At 44.3% G+C, this 18,433-nt stretch overlaps 1 protein-coding gene across 2 annotated transcripts in view; it reads left to right on the top strand.

The window, feature by feature from the left end:
* Arid1b (AT-rich interaction domain 1B) overlaps window positions 1–18,433 on the top strand; it is a 318,541-nt gene that overhangs the window by 172,654 nt on the left and 127,454 nt on the right. The window contains exon 5 of one of the 2 annotated variants that reach the window (XM_051206126.1): window positions 15,727–15,768. The exons of the other annotated variant lie outside the window; for it this stretch is intronic. Coding sequence (XP_051062083.1) covers window positions 15,727–15,768 — 42 coding nt within the window. The remainder of the gene's footprint in view (window positions 1–15,726; window positions 15,769–18,433) is intronic. 2 annotated transcript variants of the gene reach the window in all.

Here is an 18,433-nt window from a genome sequence, read left to right as displayed (position 1 = left end):
AACACATGTAAAAATAACATTTTCAGTATACTGGGCCGAATCAGAAATACTGTTAAAATTAATTCCTCTTGTTTCTTTGAAAATATGGGACACTTCACCAATGTTCTTGGTGTCTTTGAATTGAGCTGAGAGCATCTTTTCTATAAAGTTCCAATTTTAGTGTCTTGTGTTTCTGAAATGACTATTTTTTTTTCTCTTTTATTTCCTTGATGTGGCTACTAGAATATGGTATAACATCTGTGCAGTTGTGTTACATTTTTGTCAGACAACATTGCTCTAAACAACTTTATGTGAAACACTCTGCACCTTGCCTTAATTGAGTTGCCCCTGCCTGTGGACCTGTTTTCCGCTGGTTGAGCTGGTGGGTACCTTCTCTGCCCCATGAATATGCCAGCGGTAATGTAGCAATGGCCATGTCATTTAAAGCCATCTCCCTTGATTACAGAGAGCCTTGGAACTAGCAGAATGGGGAATTGATTGACACTCCTTTGGCTATTCAAATAGCAACACTCCAGTCAGTAAATATCAATTTAGGGGAAAATAATATTTTTCGCTATTTTGTTTTGGTTGCAATTTCTGTAACAACGACTTACTTTTGTAAAATATGTGTTCATCTCCTCCTTTGTTCCTCAACAGAGTCCAGTAAGTACTCGGTTGAATAATACTTAATATCAGGAAATTGTCTAGAAGCAAGTTGGTCACTGCTATGTTGGGCGTGTGCAGTAGTTGTAGAGATGCCAGGAGCATACCCGAGTGGCTGCTTCTTCCCCTTGGGGTGGCTCTTCTGGGCTTCTTAAAGGACATTTGTGAATTGAGAGACCCTCACACCAGAGTATGCCTTTTAGTGCATTTACAAGTAGGGCGTAAGCACAGCTCTGGCTTCTGCTGTGGCCCAGATGTTTAGAGCCTCAACTGTCCCCAGATGGAAACTGAGTTTGATAAAAGGGAAAACTGTCCAAAAGCGGTTTGTAGCCTTCTCTTATTGTGATAAAGAAAACTTTGCTTTCTGCCGATACTAAAACATAGCTACTGTTGATCAGCTCCTTTCTCAAGTCTGAGGGTTCATCTTTAGGCTTCAGCCTTCCTCTGCCCTGGTTTACCACTGTGATTAGCAATGAACTGCTGGGTGTAAGAGTTTCTGCCTCTTAAGACCTCCCTCATGGTCACAGTGTTCAGTAGATTGTTATCTGTAGGGCACTGCTAGAGGCTCTGCAGGCAGCAGACTGTATGCAATGGATAGGTCCTACTTCATGGCACTTATGGGGAATATATGTGTACATACATGGTTCTGTATGTAATGGAAATATTGCAGTTCAGTTCCACATTATACACATTCTAACACTGGGGATCTGGGAAGCCTTGGAAGCTTTCAGAGGGCAGCATTATAAAGAAAGTGAAGAGGCCCGATAAAGGGGTGGGAAAAAAATTCAGTTACCTTATCATACAAGTCACCAGAGAGGGTGATTACCATCCATTAATGAGTTCAGGGGAATGAAGCCACTTGGCAGATTAGGAACAGGCTCCCCTGGCCCTTTAACCTAAACTAACGAGTTTATACTCAGATCCTCCGGTATTCTGGCATTGTTTAAGTGAAACAACAAATTGAAATGCATGTTTGCCAAGGATAGCATAAAAGGCGCCATGAGAAGTGGATGGGAAACCCTGGTGCAGTTTCAACTGTTGCCTGTTTATCGGAAAAAGAAAGGTCTCAGCACGGCACTGGAAGAGGACTAGGCCAGGGCGGATTTAGAAACTAGGTTTGGGGCCTGACCTGGTCATCACAGAGGACAGAGTTAAGCTCCTGTAATTCACCTAGCGACCAAGAGGTAGCTGTCATTCACTACCCACGTGCAGACAGGAGGGATGCTAAGAAACTGGCTTAGGAACACAAAGGCAGTACTATATACTCTTACTCCAGGGCCCATGTTTTCCCCCAAGTATCTCTCCCTTGACAAGGAGGAGAAGCAGTTGTGGAATTTACAACCTAGTGGCTTTTGCATGGGTCTGGGGAGGAGGAAGCCATCGTACTGGGGCTCTGTTAGGTTCTACCCTCATCTCTTTCTGGGTGCTTTCCCAGGTCAACCTGGACACCTCTCATTCATCAGTTACCCTTGATTCTGCGTGGTTTGGTTTCCCACTGTAGCTTGTGTCCACATCTGTGTTTACTCAAATGGCCATCTTCTTGCTGTACCGTAACATGTAACATTGTCAGTTCACTACAATGACGTCTGTGCCAGAAACATCTGAAATTCCCATTTAATCCACTTCCTCCTCCCAAAGATGAAATAAGTTAATAATACAGTTTGGTGCCATTTGGAGGTCTAAGAAGGAAAAAAAGAATAGAGGGCTAGAAGGAGAGTAAATAATGTCAGGGGGAAAAGTGAACTTTCAGTCAACATAGTATTTAACCAAGTACTAAGTGGTTGTAGTTTTTAAAACTTTGAAATAAAGTTGAAGAACATTTACTAAGGCCTATTCCTATGAAAATAAGGTGGGGGAAAAATGGAATATCAACTGATGAATTAGCCAAAAATCAGTTTGTATGATTGCCTATTTTAGGTAAATTTACCAAGTATTAACACAAATCCCAGTATTTCAGGGGTGCAAGTAATTTAATTCATAGTATGTCAGCATGTGTGTTTGCCTTTGGCCCTGCTGCTTCTATACAGAGTAGATAGAGTGAATGAGAATACCACATGGTAGCGCTTAGGTGAGCCTTGTCAACCTAACCGAGACGGGATTTAAAGCCACATATTAATCTCTTTAAACATTTGTTTCTGTAACTTTACCGCCTTAAATGCTAAAGTTCCATATAGCACTTGCTTGTAACAAAAATTACTAATGTTGAGTGAATTTATGCGTTTCTTTTGCTGAACTCCAGATTACCTAATATCTTACTAAAAACTAATGGCTCTGGATTCGTGAGTATACGTGGCAAATTCTGTGTACCCCTAATGGTGTTGTTACACCCCTAATTGGGTTGTTATGGAGTTTGACCATCCATCGCCTTTCTGGCCGTCCCTCTTGACAGCCCTGGAGGCCTGGCCTGCTGGACCCCGAAGTCCCACCGCTGCCGTCACGTGCCCCACCCTGCACACACGCGTGCCTGGGGGGGAGCTCCTTTGTTTTGCAAGCCCCGCGCGTCCCCCAGCTCGCGGGCCAGCGAGTGACTCGGCACTCTTCCGGGCACCAAGTGCGGCGCGCGAGGCCGACTGCGCAGACGCGCCCTTCCGCAGCCCTGGCCGGAACCGGCCGCTGGGGCGCTCCCGGCAGGCCCCGCGGCTGCGCAGGCCCCGCCCCGGAGCGAGCGCCCCTGCCGGTTTCTACTGACGCAGCCGGCCCGGCCGCCCGCCCCTGTGGGCGGGGCAGGGGCGGGGCCAGGAGGCGGCACCGCTAATGGGAGGGCTGGAGAAGTGGGCGCGGCTGACGGTGGGCGGGGCCAGTGGCTGAGCCCCTTTTGCCTGCCTGGCAGCCTTTACAGTTCAGCTAGGCATTTGTGCAGTGACAGGGTTGGAACCACGTGCCAGGTTCCCCGACAGGAAAACCAGTTCCAGCATTTGGAAAACCTAAACAAAGCAAAGCCTACGCTTTTGTAGCGTTTCGTTTCCTGTCTGTACCTTCTTAAAGTTTATTTTAAATTTTACTTAATTGTTTTATACTAATGGACGTTTTGCGGGCTTGTAGGTCAGTGCACCACGTGTGTGCCTGGTGCCCACAGAGGCCAGAAGAGGGCATCATTATATCCCCCCGCAATCAGAGTTACAACGGTTGTGTGCAGAGAACTGAACCTTTCTCTGTAAAAGCAACCAGTGTTCCCTAACTACTGTGCCATCCTTCCAGTCTCTCTTGTTATTAAATGCTAAGAGGTTTTGTGGGGGAATATTTCCTGGACATGAAAGGTTACTTTGTCTTGAAGACCTAAGGATCACTGGCTGCTCTCTCCACTCACATGTCTTTTAGCCCAGTTTAAATAGAGTATTGAAGTGTTGTGACCCTTGACTTTTCAAGCAAACTAAACAACACATGTGCTAGATCAATCAGTGTCCATATACGGCACCTGGTAAACAGCCGTGGCTCTGGTTCATAAGTTATTTTAAAGTATGCACACTGTTGGTACTATAAGAGTATAATTAATACTCATTAACACATGAGGTATATTTCCTGTCACATCAACTTAATTTTGGGAATTTACTTGACACTGATAGGGTTGTAAAATTTGTTACAAAAGTTGTTGAGATGGAATCTGAGCAACAAGTGTTTTACAAAGTACGTAAGAAATCTTCATGAAGACTGATTATATATACTGTTCTGTTTATAATTATGCCTCATTTACTGTGCATATGCATAGTGTTTTTACACAACTGTAGTTATGGTATGTATACAAATGATATTCTGTTAGAAATAATTAGTATAGGATGGACATTGCTAACCTTGGCCATTGCTGGTCATTGATGACACTGGATAGTTAAAATTGAAGTTAAATCCAAATTATTTGTAAAAAGACATTAGTTGCATGCCAGAGTATATTTCTGGGCTATACTGTCTCTCTCTTTTGAAAAATCTAAAGGTATTTATTTATTATATGTGTGTGGATCTGCTTGCGTTTATGAGCACTACATGAAGGCAAGAACCCCCCAGAGACCCTGAAAAGGGTGTCATATTTCCTGGAACCAGAATTCTAGGGGACTGTGAGCTATTGTGTGGGGAGCTGGGAAATCAGCTGGAATCCCTGTAAGAGCAGCACAAATAAATGCTCTTTACTGTACACGAGTGTGTGTGTGTGTGTGTGTGTGTGTGTGTGTGGTGCGAGTGTAGGGCAGTTTTCATTTCTATTGTGGGAAAACATCTGGTGTCTTCTTCAGTGTCTTCCCACCTTAGTTTTTGAGAGTCACTAAATGTGAGCTCTCTGTTTTCTCTTGGGATTTTCCTGTCTCTTGAGACCAGGTGCTGGGAGTAAGAGCCCAGTCACCCATGTGGCTTTGGTGCTTATGTTCCTAACTCACAGCCTCATGCTTGCACAGGCATCACTTTACCAACTGAGCCTCATCTCCAGCCCCCTTTTAGGTTCTGAGCTCGTATATGGTCCTTAAGCTGATGGGGGTCACTGCAGTCTGGGTTGACGGGCTTTTAAGTACTTTATTTTGTGAATAGTAAGTTAGTAAAAAGATTTCGTTTTCTTTGTATCTCAGGAGGGATGTGTATAATTTGAAGGAAAAGCAGAACAAATTCTCTTCAACTGATGCAGTTTGTAACAGTGTAACATGAATGTAATGAAAACAGCCTCTCCTCTCAGTCCACCTGTGTTTCCTTTTGCATTGGCCCCATTGATGAAAGCTGCCCAGAAACTATTGTGTATCAGACTAGTAATGTTATATGGAACATTCTAGACTTTAAATCAGTCCTAACTCAGTCATCTCTGTTTCTGATATTTTAATCACTTTTACCTTCAAGTGCAATTACTACGTATATTTGCTTATAGCAAGTTCTAAAGATGAATTTTGCCCCCTAACACCATAGTGAGGTTGGGTTTCTTGTGCTTCCGTGGTTCCTTGAATTAAACCTAAAATCTTGGAAGAGATATGAAACAGATGAGTAATTTGACCTACTTTCCATTTAAAGTATAGATAGCTGGCTCAGATTATTTATTCTTCCAATTTTGGTCTCTTTCCCCATTTTTAAACAGTGGCTCTCTCTGTATTAATGATACTTGATTCCCTCCCTGCTTAAGTGGGCGTTGAGCCCACATTTCATATGCGGTTTCTCTGCCTGTGCAAGCATGGCACTGAACTTGAGACTGTCCTTTTGCATGCCACTTGAGTTGGGCCTACTGAAGTGCTCCTCTATGGTTTGGTTTTTCACCCTCCCCACCGAGTGGTCAATGATGTGTAGTTGCACTGTGTCAAGACTTAAGGTAGCTTTCCCTGAAAACCCCGATGCTTGGTAAAAATGTGATAGAAGTGAATGGCACTGCTCAGTGGCCAGTTCTTTTTATGTTTGGTTGTGTATTGTTTACTTCAGAGATCTCACTCATCTCAAAGGCCATAAAGAATCTATTTGAAGGGAGCCGAGTCTACTTACTTTAAAAGTGCTGACAGGGCTCCCGTAAGCGGGCCCTGTGGTAGACAGGGCTCCACTCCTGGTACAAGCTTGGCACTCTTTGAGTTTTGCACTGTGCCTTCCTGCTGTAGAGCAGGGGATGTAAATAGAGTATTATTTAGAAGTTTTCTATTTTCAGATTTGAATTGTGGGACTTGACCTGCAAACTGTCTCAGTGGTATGTCAAGGCACTACCGGGAAGAATTAGGTTATGTAACGTTTTCATGTCGAAACTTGAGCATGTTCTAGCTTCAGTTGTTGGCTGTAGGTGGTGTGTGTGTGTGTGTGTGTGTGTGTGTGTGTGTGTGTGTGTGTGTGTCCGTCCTCATGGTTGATTTTCTGGTTTTCATGTTCAAACTGAAATTTACAGAACGGTTTGTATGCAAGAAGCTCTGAGTTTGATTCTGGGCACTAGAAAACAACGTCAAACCATTTTGTTAGACAGATGATTCTTTTCTAATTTCAGAAAACAACCTTTAGGCATTTCTGTCTGAGTAAAAGTAGAGCAATTTCCAATTCATAGAGAAATTTCGAGAAATTATTAGCTGTATTTTCGTTTGGATCACTGGTAATAGAGGAGCTGTTTCAGGTAGTCTGTTCTTCAGTGGAACACTGCAGTCACAGAATTATAGGAGTGCCCTTGTTGTCTAATGTCAGGATGTGTCCTTTGATGGAAAGCAGTTGTCCTTAAGAACACAATGACAGATACAGGCATGTGCTGTCCCAGGGCCTGCCTTCCTCCCCGAGCCAAGCTTGCCCCAGAGCTGCCCACTTGCTTGTTTTTCACTGTGAGCTGAGTCCCAGGAACCTCCAGACCCTCACTTTGCAGTTCCTTACCAACAACATGTTTAAGTCCCTTTATTGTAGAATATTAATATTGAATAATTTTTGAAGTCCCAAAACTACCAGAATAAATAGTAGAGCGTTTTCATGGAGTTGTTGCTTAGTTTTCAACTAAGTTGAAACTTAGTTTCCTCCTCTTATCAGTGTAATCTTCTTTGTAGAGGATGTACTTGGTCCCCAGTGGGGGGCAGAGTAGAATAGTGACACATTACCGGGGAGTTGCCTAGAAAATTTCTCTCTCTAATGTGACCTCTTCTGACGCCCTGCAGTAGGCTGAGTCTCCTTCACACATACATGCATTTTGGTTTTTCTGTTTGAGGTACCATTAGCAAGTAGACTCTATTAAAGAATCTGTGCAAAGGAAGGAAGTGGATGACATGACTAGTAAGGGGCCTTGGGTGGGGCATGGACCTGAAAGAAAAGAGAACCAACTGTATGTGTCTGTGTCCATCCATTTTTCTCCAAAGAATCCCGTCTTAGCTTTGGAGTTATGGGTTTGCCTAATTAAGCATCCTTCAAAGAAACTCCATTAAAACAAGACTCCTCTGTAGTGCAAAGGGTGAGGCTTACATACCGAGTGTACGTGCACCTAAATGAAGCCTCTTTCCTCCGGCCTGTCTTCCTGGTCCAGTCCTGTAACCAAGACTGTGCCACGCCGTTCAGTTTACACTTCAACGAGCCTAGAAAATGCCCTATGATCGGTGGTGGTGACCACTCCCCCGCCCAGAGTGTTAAAAACTCGCCCATTCTGGTAAGGGAGAGGGTTTTCTTTGTTGTTCCTCTTACATCCACCCAGGTGGCAGGGCCTGGGAGAGAACAGCAGCAGAGACCCCTGCTCAGTCACAGCACCAGGGGCGTGGCTGCGCGGTAGTCCTGGACTGGTTTGTTAGTGTAAAAATGTATTTGCTTTTAAAGCACCTCCTGGGGTCAGGCTGTCTGTCTGTCTGGCCTCCTTGCTTGTCCTTCATGTGGCTGTCTGAGATCACTGTGGCTTGTGCTTACCATGTCATTCATCCCTTCTGGTGCGATTTTATAACAGCTTTCAGCTTTTATGCTGGTAGGTGAGACTGGGGGAACAAGTAAACATATCCGCATTTTAGTCTTTTAGTAATGCATATATGTGTGTGTGTATGTATGTGTATGTGTGTATGTATGTGTGTGTGTGTATGTATATATGTGTGAGTGTGTGTATGTGTGTGTGTATGTATGTAAGGAGTAAGGTTTTTCTGCCAGCCCGCCGCTGGTCTTGTCCGGCTGCCGCACCAGCCCCAATAATATACAGAAACTCTATATTTGATATAATTCTGTTGAGCTGTTACTAATTTCTTATCAGCTAGCTCTGTCTTAATTATTAACCCATTCCTATTAATCTATGTATTTCCACGTGGTCTCATCTTACCAAGAGCCGGTGTCCTGCTCTCCCCAGCCTCTCCATCCTGACTCCTCCCTACTCCTTCCTCTCTCCTCCTTGTCTCCTAGTCCCGCCTATCTTGCTTTCCTATTGGCCAACAGTGCTTTATTATTAACCAGTATGAGAAACATGTACAGAATGAATCTCCCATCATATGTATGTATGTGTGTATGTATGTGTGTATGTATGTATGTATGTATATACACACATACATATATATACTATGTTTTCATATGTAATATAAAATTCATAATACATATTTATATATTTTTATGTAGCTGGGATTTACTTATTGCCTTGTGTTTTAAGATCCTAACCCTAGTCCATAATGCTAACTCTACATACACAAAGTTGAGTAAGGCAGCATTGCAATTGAACCCAGTTCGGGCACACAAAACAAGGTGAATATTTAGGGAAAATCAAGCACCAGTTGAGCGTGGGTGGAGCTTATCACTGTCATCCAGTGAGCAGTGATGAGCAGAGTGGTCCAGGACCTTCCCTGCCCATCACCATGGCTTCTTTGGCTCCTTCAGAACAGGCCTTGTAAATAAGTATGAAGGATACAAGAAGGGCAGCGAAGCAGCTGTGACATGCATAAATGCTGGTGTCTTCTGTGTGTGCCATCTTCCTCTGTCATGCATCTTACAGCCATCTGCATGTTTCTCTTTTAAGAAGCGTTTCTGAATTTTTATTTGAAGCTCTAGATTATTTATATACACATGTTGTGCTGAGAAGAAAAACAAATGAAGCTATGAATACACGTATCTGTTTTGGCCTATGTTTTTCATGATGCCGCAGCTTTATTTCTTGGTAAACACCAGCGGTATGTAAATGACTTAGAGATATGTGGTTTTTCTTTGAGGTGTGGAATTGTTCATGTATCTGGGTCTGCCAGCATCCTGTTCACATAACTAGGAAGGTAGCTCTGGGTCAGAGAGAACATTTATGGAGGAGGTATGTTGCACCGTTGGCCAGCTGTGGCAACCAGCCAAACTGCAAAGCCCAGGTTTACTTTTCTTCCATTAAGTATGGAAAGGTTGTGGTCTCCATGCAGCTCCAGTCAAATACCAGCTCTAATCTGACTTTACTCATTTCATCTGCATCGGGGAAATAGAGGATATCTGTGTTTGAGCAGTGCGCTTTCCTCATTGCCAACTGTCAAGAGAATTAAAAACCTAGACTAGAGAGAAAAGTGCATTAGATGTGTCCACGCCGTCCATAGATGCAGCCAGACTGAGGTTTGCCTTACTTTGCACTAGTGTGTAACTCCGGAGTGTATCGCCAGCCAAACACTGCATGTGACTTTAACCTACATGTTATGTATGTGCCCATCGGAAGGAGCCCTGACAAACTCAGGTTAGCGCGCGCTCACACACACACACACACACATGCACGCACGCACACATGCACACACGCGCGCACACACACGCACACACACACACACGCCCGCGTGTTTGTACCCCACCGTTTGTAGTGTGGTCGCCACATACATTCAACTGTAGTTGATGTCTGAGCTCTTGCTGTGACACTCTTCCGGGGTAACAGTGAGCAAGATAGGCCCCGCTTCTCGTGGAAAGAGACAGCGCAAGAATAAATGTCAGCCCTCACGCAGTAAGTCAGCAGAGAGTTTGGTGAGGAGTGAGTGATGCGGGAGCACGCTTTTAGCTGTTCTGTGAGCCGCGCTTGAGGAAGAGCCCCAGCTGGGAAGGACAGTGTGGGGGACCCAGAAGAAAGCGTGGCGACGAAGCACTTCCGTGAACTTCTGCACGCCGACCACTTGTCCTGGTGCAGCTAGGCGGTTCTGGGCTCTGCCGGGTTTGTCTCCCTTCAGCAGTGGCCTTGCCCCTCAAGGTTGACCGCCTCTTAGCTAAGGTCCAGTGTGGCATAGTCTCTCCCTCTGCCATGGCCACTCTAGACTCACCCTAGGTGTGCATTGCAGCTTGCTTGGTTCCTAGACTTACAGCGCTGCTGCCTGTCATAAGCCTGGGTCAGATTGAACAGTGACCTTGAGCATTGATGGCATTTCCTGCACGCACACTCAGCATACTGAGTGGTTTCTGGTCTGGGACGGCATCCTAGCGCTCACAGGCACAAGCCTGCCACTTATAAGTAAGGGAATTCTCATATTGCCTGTTTGGGAAACACCCTACCCACTGTCACATATGTCCAACCGTTTGGGCATTATACATGTATTGATTGTCGTCGTTATTTGTTTTACATATTCAGTTAGAAGTCTTTCTGTGTTATAGCACACACGGTGTGGGCAGTCGTGGTTTGTGTTGCCAGCTAATCATGCATCTGAGCAGTTGTGACTGGTGCATCCTTAACTTGCATTTGAGCAGTATTTGCTACAAGGACATAGAGGGATTGATAACTGAAAGGGATGCCAACAAAGGCTCTGTTTTTATATGCTCACATTTTTAGTGGTTTATAAAATTGAAAAACATCTACTAAAATAACAACAACAACAATAATAATAATAATGAGCTGGTGAGATAAATACAGCTTGCTAAGAGTGAAAAATTGCAACCTAGTCTGTGTTAGTTGGGGGTGCTATCAAGAGAGAAAATAAATTAGCCTGCACTTTGAACTGTCCAAAACCCTGAGACATAGTTGAGATCTGGTCACTTATTGGCTTTTACTTTTCTTTAATGTGGATAAAAGTACAGTCAACGGGGATGTCACTTGGTATATTGGGCCTTTGGGCCCTGCCAAATAAAACATAGCAAATACTATATGGAAGTATATGTTTGTTCTTTGACGCAAGTATAGGTCAAGTTTGTCTTTTTTAAGAGCACCAAAATTCTTTGCTAAGAATTTGCTATTCTTTTCTTCAAGAAGTACTATTGTATCTAAGGATTCCCCCCATACCCGCTTTTCCGTTGGGTTCAATAACAGTTTACTTGGGTAATTTTGCCTTTCCCATCGCAGCCTAGAATTGGAGACAAAAATTACATCATTTTAATATTTAATTATGCTAAAGATACTGCATCTCTAATCCTCAGAGAAAATAATGGATTATTCTTCATCGTGGTTATTCAGATGGAAAATTAGGCCTGGCTCACTCCTTCCCCTTGTTATTTTGAAATAAATGCAGATGGATCAAATGAAAAAAGTAAAATGTAAAAAAGTAAAAGTCAAACACATTAAGAGAAGCCGTGAGTGAAAAAAATTTAAACTCGAAGGAGGAGAGATTTTTCTGGCATGGCACAAGTCCTAGAAGGTGTGGGGGAAACTTAAAATGTTCGGTGTCTGCTTTTAACCCTGCTTTTGAAATTTACTGCAGTATACACATTTTTCCATGTTACATTTCTTGAAAGTGGAGTTTTTCAGTTATGTCTAGTGTAAGCATACCATACTTTATATAACTCCCTCCTAATTTTGTATGCTGTTTCCAGTTGGATATTACATTAACTAATGACACAGGTTTGCATGCCCCATATATAAGCTGTGAAGGCATTTCTCTTATAGAGATTTCCAGATGGTCATGGGCATGCTTGAGGACACTACACTGTACGGTGATAGGTTCCTGAGTTTTGTTTTTGTCATTGCCGTAGGGGCTTGTTTGTTTTTTACTTACCTAGGAGTGTTGATGACTCTACTCTGCACATAGCAAGTGCTGGCTGCTGTACTATCCATTATCACCAACATCGAAGATACTCATAAACATTCATTGAATTATCAATGATGTCCAATGGCTATGAATGTCATTGTCTTATTTTCACCAATCACGTTTAATTAATCTCCTAAATAACTCTACGTTATAAGACAATATACAATGAAAAATAATTTGCTCTGCCTGAAGGCAATTATTGATGCCACCACATTTCTTGGGCATGTTCTAAGTGCATCACACAGATGACCCGGCCATTATTCATATACATATGCTACTTCTGTTCATGCGATTTTGGGGGTTGAATAAAATATTATAGAAAAATGCCCTTATTTGTACTGTTTTTCGTACTGGTATCTTCTTATTTTTTACGATGTATTTATTTATTAGTGTGTGAGGGGGGAGAACATCCTACCAGGGCTTATGCTTGGGGGTCAGGGGATACTGCACAGGGTCAGTTCTGCGATTCCACCACATAGGCTCTGGGGATCAAACTGACGTCCTTTAGGCTTGGCTGCAAGTGTTTCTAACGTGCTGAGTCATCTCTGGTCTGAATTAGTATTTTTGTTCTCTCTCTGGGTGCCTCACCTGGGAGAGTGGGAAGGACTCTGGGAGTGAGAAAAGGAACTTGATCGATACCACGTCTTAAGTCATGTGCTGGCATTCGCCGGCCTGGGCACGTAGCCACTGTGAGTTGTGTCATTTAGGTTGAGATGGTAGTGGTGCAGTAAGAGTCAGGGTCAAGGGCTTGGCTACTGTTACTGCTTGCTGTGCTGGAGTCCTCTACAGATGGAATCTCCGTGGGCACGTGTGTCAGCTGGTGTTGACCGTGTGCTCCTGTGAAGCCAGTGTGATGGACAGGGCTTCAGTTTTGTAGCTAGGGAGCTTCAGCTTTGCCTGCCTGCCTGCCTGCCTGCCTGCCTGCCTGCCTGCCTCCCTCCCTCCCTCTCCCCCTCCCTCCCTCCCTCCCTCTCTCCTGCCTGCCCTCCTTCTCAATGTGCATGGGTGTTTTGCCTGCATTCTGTTTGGTGCCTTCAGAGGGCGTCACATTCCCTGGAAGCTGGAATTGCAGACAGTTGTGGGCTTCCGTGTGTGTGTGTGTGTGTGTGTGTGTGTGTGTGTGCTGAGAATTGAACCCCGATCTTGTGGAAGGGCAGCTGCGTTAACCCCTGAGCCCTTTTTTGTCTGTGACCTCTCTGCCTCACTGAAGTCTGTCTCCCTTCCTCTGTGGAGAAGGGGATTGGCCACTGCACCTTAATTTCACTCTTGGGAAGGCCTGTGGCCTTCTTGTAGGTGGCTTACATGCCACTGCTTTTAACTCTTCAAATGAAATCAGAAAAAAGATTGCCAGCACGGGTAATCTCAGCTTGACCTCGTAGACCCTGAATTTTTAAAACAAATGTGTGAGGATATGTAAATATTTCAGTCAGGCGTTCACATGAAACTCTCCACTTTGTCTAAGCACGAGCCTTGCGTGGATTAAATATCAGGAAGTCTTAATTGATGAGTGTGGGAGGGTGTTTCTTTTGAGGGGTTGTGTTACAGATGACAGCCAATAGGAAGAGCTGACATTGAGATATCAATGCACAGCTCTTGAGTTTGGTCAAGTCTTTCTACTGAAAACACACTGTATTTTCCCAGCCACACATTCTTGTTTTAACTTAAAGTTAGGATTGCTTCATAGTCGAATCAAATATGGTGTCAGATGGCTAATAACTAAAGATTAACACCATGTCTCAGACCAATACAAATGCCCTTCGCTTTGTATGTAGATAGTTTCTGGCTAATGAGAGGCAAAATGGGTATCAACTTTTCTCTTAAACTTTATTTCAAGTTTATGACAGAAGTGACACACAGCATGGCTGGTCCCTGGTAACTTTCCTAACCTGAAATGATATGAAGCCTGAAATACTCTGTTGCTCCCACTAGAGGGGCTCCTTCCAATGGAGACAGCCGCTCCGAGCCCAGCACGAAATCCTTCCTCTGACATTGCTGTTTCCTCGATAGTAAACCCAATTTATCTTGTGGTTTTTCAATAGGGTTTTCCTTCTGTGGGTGCTAAACTAGAACTTACAGAACCAAGAATTTTGGGTTTAAAATTATAGTATTTGAAGAAGACAGCTCTGTGAAGTTACCTAAGTGATGAGTTTAAAAGGCTAATAGAGTTTTGAAATACTCTTCCTTTAGCTGGCTAGAGACAGCAGCAGACTGAAGGCTGAAGGCCGCCTGTGCTTACTGTCACACTCGAGAGCAAGCGTAGCTGTCACCTCCTGTAGTCAAACATAGTCAAGCCTTATCTCTAAATAGATTTCTATTTGCTATTGCTGCTGACTTTTTTTTTTCTACTTTTAAAATCTGTTAAAATATGCAGAACTCACTCTGTGGATACCAGTCTCGACTTTAATATGTTCAGCAATAATTGTACATATGTGAAAACACTCACATCAGGGTGTGTGTCCTAACTAAGTGGTGAAGAAGGCAGTTAGGGTCTATGTATGCAGCTCACAAGCAGATGTCACAGAATGCCCACAGTAGTTGAGTTTGGCAGTGTTTCCCCCAAAAAGTTTGTAGCTGCAGTCTTCAGTGTTAATTGGGAGTTGTAATTTTAGAGGTGTTTGAGGTCCGTAGCCTGGTACTGTAGAAGGCAGGATTCAGGAAATTGGAAGATGTAAGCTTTTGTGTGTGTGTGTGGGGGGGGTGATCCTAAGCCAGGGTCTATAATAAAGCTTCTTTCTAAGTCTACGGTTAGCTTTGGGAATCGGAGTGTAAACAGAACTGGTGTAAGTGGTTCTTACCATGATTTTCTACTCTAGTTGATCCAACATCTCAGTCTTTAGCCTAAAATCGTCTCTGATGTCAGCAACATATGCTTTTCAGCTCAGTGTAGCTGCTCGACTTCTCAGCGCAGCCTCCCGTCTGCCATCTCTCGGGGAGGGGGCTCTGGCCTTTATCAGGGCTTCCTCTTCAACCCTTTTAGTTTTATGCTGGATGTTGGTCTCCTGGGGTAGCCATCCTTGGTGTCGCTGTCATTTACAGCAGCACATGTTGGTGAGGCCTCTGTACACCTGCTCAGGCCAGTGACAGGTCCATTCCAGCCCCGCGCCCCAGCCTGCACCCGGTGCCCTACACTCAGACTGTCTGTCTCCTCCTTTCCTCGTCCCCTGCCTTCACATTGGCTCTTTGTAGTAGCCAAACTTAAGCGCTTAATACACCAGACTGAATAATTGTGTTTAAAAAACAGTAATTATCAATACATGTCTCGTTGCACGCAGCTTTTAAATTCATGTTAATGAACTCTGTCGTCTGCTGCACAAGACTGACAGCCGGGTTTGAAGTTGGGCCATCATTTTAGAACTGGCTGCCTAGACCCCGCCTGCCTTTGCCAGAGCACTGCTCTCAAGAACTCTTGCTCTGCCGCATTCCAGAGCTTTGCTCTGCCCACTCTGATGTGAGCAGACAAGAAGCTACTAGCAGCAGCAGGGGCAAGGCCACAGGCGTAGTGGCCGCTCATGTGAGAGTGACTTCCCTCACTGTCCTGGCCATCAGTGACAAGCTGCAGCGATGCCCGCCCGTGCGGCATCCTGTGGTGTGAGCACCACCACACATCAGGGCAGGTGGGCCCTCTCCTTGAGGCCCGCTGACCTTCTTCCCCACAGCCGGCTTCTGCGGGCAGCTTCTCCATCTCAGCTGGCTCGGGCTTCTAGGGCTGCACTCAGAAGGGTTCTTGATAATGCCTAAATTATTTCTCTCCTTATGATTACAGGTTGAAGTCTTGGCCTCGGAGGATGCAGCCTTTGGACTCAAGGTGTGTGGCCCGGTGTGGTTTATCATGCAGGTCCCCCCACCCCCATCCCCTAGGCTTTACAGTAAGGCTTTGCTGTTCTAATCAAATACCAATGGGCTAACACACGCATGCGTTTGTATCACTTAGGCTGTGGTTGAGATTATACGTTTGGTGTAAGGAACTTCAGAGAGCCCAGAGTTTTGCGTAGTAGCAATCGGCTTCTAAGTTTGCTTTAGTGCTGGAGCAAGGTTTGCTGACACCCTAGCCCATTTGGGGAACTGAACGGGTGTAACTGCTGACTGTCACTGTGCCGCATTGGGCCGGTAGCTCTGGCTTTGCCAGATGCATTCCTAGTCCCCACTTCACGCTCATCTCCACCGGTCTTGTCACTACTGAGTTAAAACCCAGCCTCTTCCAGAAGGAGCCCACGGTTGGCAAAGGCCTGTAAACAAATGAGCCGTCAGGGAGTGGGCTTCAGTCCATGCTGGATACCAGCTGCACCCATGCTTGGGGAGGAGAGAGAGAGGACAGGACAGGAGCAAAGCCATAAAGCGGTGGAGAGCCTTTCCAGGAGGCGTGGTCCTGGGCTGAGCTCCAGAGCCTGGATTAGCTGGAGACTTGCAGGAGCAGGTTGTTGTTAGTGAAGGAGGAGCCACATGCTAGAGTCTGCAGGAGTCTGGGGTGTAGAGTGGGTGCCTCTGAAAAGCGAGGTTGGAGGGAGCCGGAGAGCATAGCGATAGCCTGGGCTCCTCTCGCCGACTCCTGTCTGCTGTGTCCTCACAGTCAAACTTCAAGTTGGTCCTGTTTGTTTCCGAGCTTTTTCTGCTTGCAGTCCAGTGTACTCCCAGGCTCCTAGTTATGCTAATATGGTGAGATGACCACCCCATCAGAGCTACTCTGAGGCTATAAACTTACCAAGATCACAATTTAAAAGGAATTACAGATGAATACATAAATGCTATAAGTTTGTGTTAAAGGCTTAACGTGTTTTTATGTTTCATGTCAGAAGTTACTAAATAGCATGACTCTGATAGTTAATTCAGTATTTACAGGATTGAACACATGATTATCGTCTCCTGGGCCTTTGGTTTTGTATTCCATGCCCAGCACGGATGCAGAATACTCACTTCGTACTTAATAAACCTGTGAACTTAACTCCTGCATCCGCTATCTTCACTTACTCAGGGGAAAAGGATGGGAGATTAGTGGCTCTGACATCTCTGGTACACTATCCGCTGGGGCGTGGCTCAGTTTCCAGAGTATGTAAATCTAACCACATGACCACATGTTTCTTTCCTAGGAACCTTTTCCCAGCAAACTGGTCCAGGTCCTCACAATGCTTTTTTAGTTTTGCAGAGCTATAGGAATTGTAAAAATGAGATTTTTGAAGGATTATTTTGTTTTACAGATTTATTTTCTGGAGCTCAGCAAATGTACTTCAGTGTGAAAATGTATCGTATTTCTTAGAAAATTTAGATAGTCAGCATTAGTCACAACAGACGTGCCTGCCTATTAAAATTGCTGAGAAAAATAATTAGAATATCCACCCCATGTGTCAGTAACACTCACTGGTCTTCCTCCCCAAAGGCGTAGTCTCCTCCTGGTCCACAGTAATGTGTCTGTCCCCCATGTCTGTTCTTTCTTTTCCTTTTTATTGTACTTCATTTCTTTTGTCTCAAACTACTTACCACTTGTATGTTTTCCCTTAGTTTACGCTATAAACGTCCTATTGGTTCAGTTCCGATGACTTATACTAGTAATACTGGATAAGGACTCAACTGCATTGGGACCCAGGGATGCAAATAACTTTTTGTGTCTTAGTGTGGTGAATAATACCCAGGGAAACCATTGCAGTCTTACTTATAAAACTAACCTGATAAGTATTTTTCAGCTAATACTTGCGCTTATTAGGTGTCATTTTCATTATTAGGTCCTAGGGTATTGTTTACCACGGCATTTCTCCAAAAGGACTCTAAAGCTGTAACTACTTCACACTGTTAGACACTCTGGGTGTTTTTGAGGAGTTCTAAACTCGTTTTGTTTTTCGGGACAAGGTTTCTCTGTATAACACCCCTGGCTGTCCTACAACTCACTCTGTAGACCAGGCTGGCCTTGAACTCACAGAGATCCGCCTGCCTCTGCCTCCCGAGTGCTGGGATTAAAGGCAAGTGCTACCACCACCTGGCTTGAGTTCTAAACTTTTAAGTAATTTCAGGTTTCTTGACGTTATTTTGCTTCTGCAATCTAGATGCATAATTAATTTTAAGTTATGGGTAACTGTGCAAACAGGAATCACGATGAGTAAGAGCTGCGTAATAATGAGATGGGTACCACCAGCATCTGTCTCCCTCAGGGGAGGGAGACTGTAACCTAGAGACCATTGTAACTTTGGTTTTGATCAAAACTTGGACGTAGAAATAACCATTGTATAATTCTATAGGATGTCAGCGTAGTTAGCTACTGTTTTATATGGTTATTGTGTCTTCTGTGTCATAAGTGAACAAAGTGAAGTTGCCAGTGATATTGAATCGATGGGTCAGCTGAGCGAGTGTGTGTTCGTGCCGCACGCACACCTACACAGAGTAGGGGTATGATTATGCTGTTAGGCATAGAGAAAAAGCCTTAAAATTGACTTGTTTTTATGAGGAGAAATTAATTGTAAACATTTATCAAAGAAGGAGCCGCT

Source organism: Phodopus roborovskii, unplaced genomic scaffold, assembly GCF_943737965.1.
Source record: "Phodopus roborovskii unplaced genomic scaffold, PHOROB, whole genome shotgun sequence".
In the NCBI taxonomy this organism is placed as follows: Eukaryota; Metazoa; Chordata; class Mammalia; order Rodentia; family Cricetidae; genus Phodopus; species Phodopus roborovskii.
This window is presented reverse-complemented; position numbering and strand designations above follow the sequence as displayed.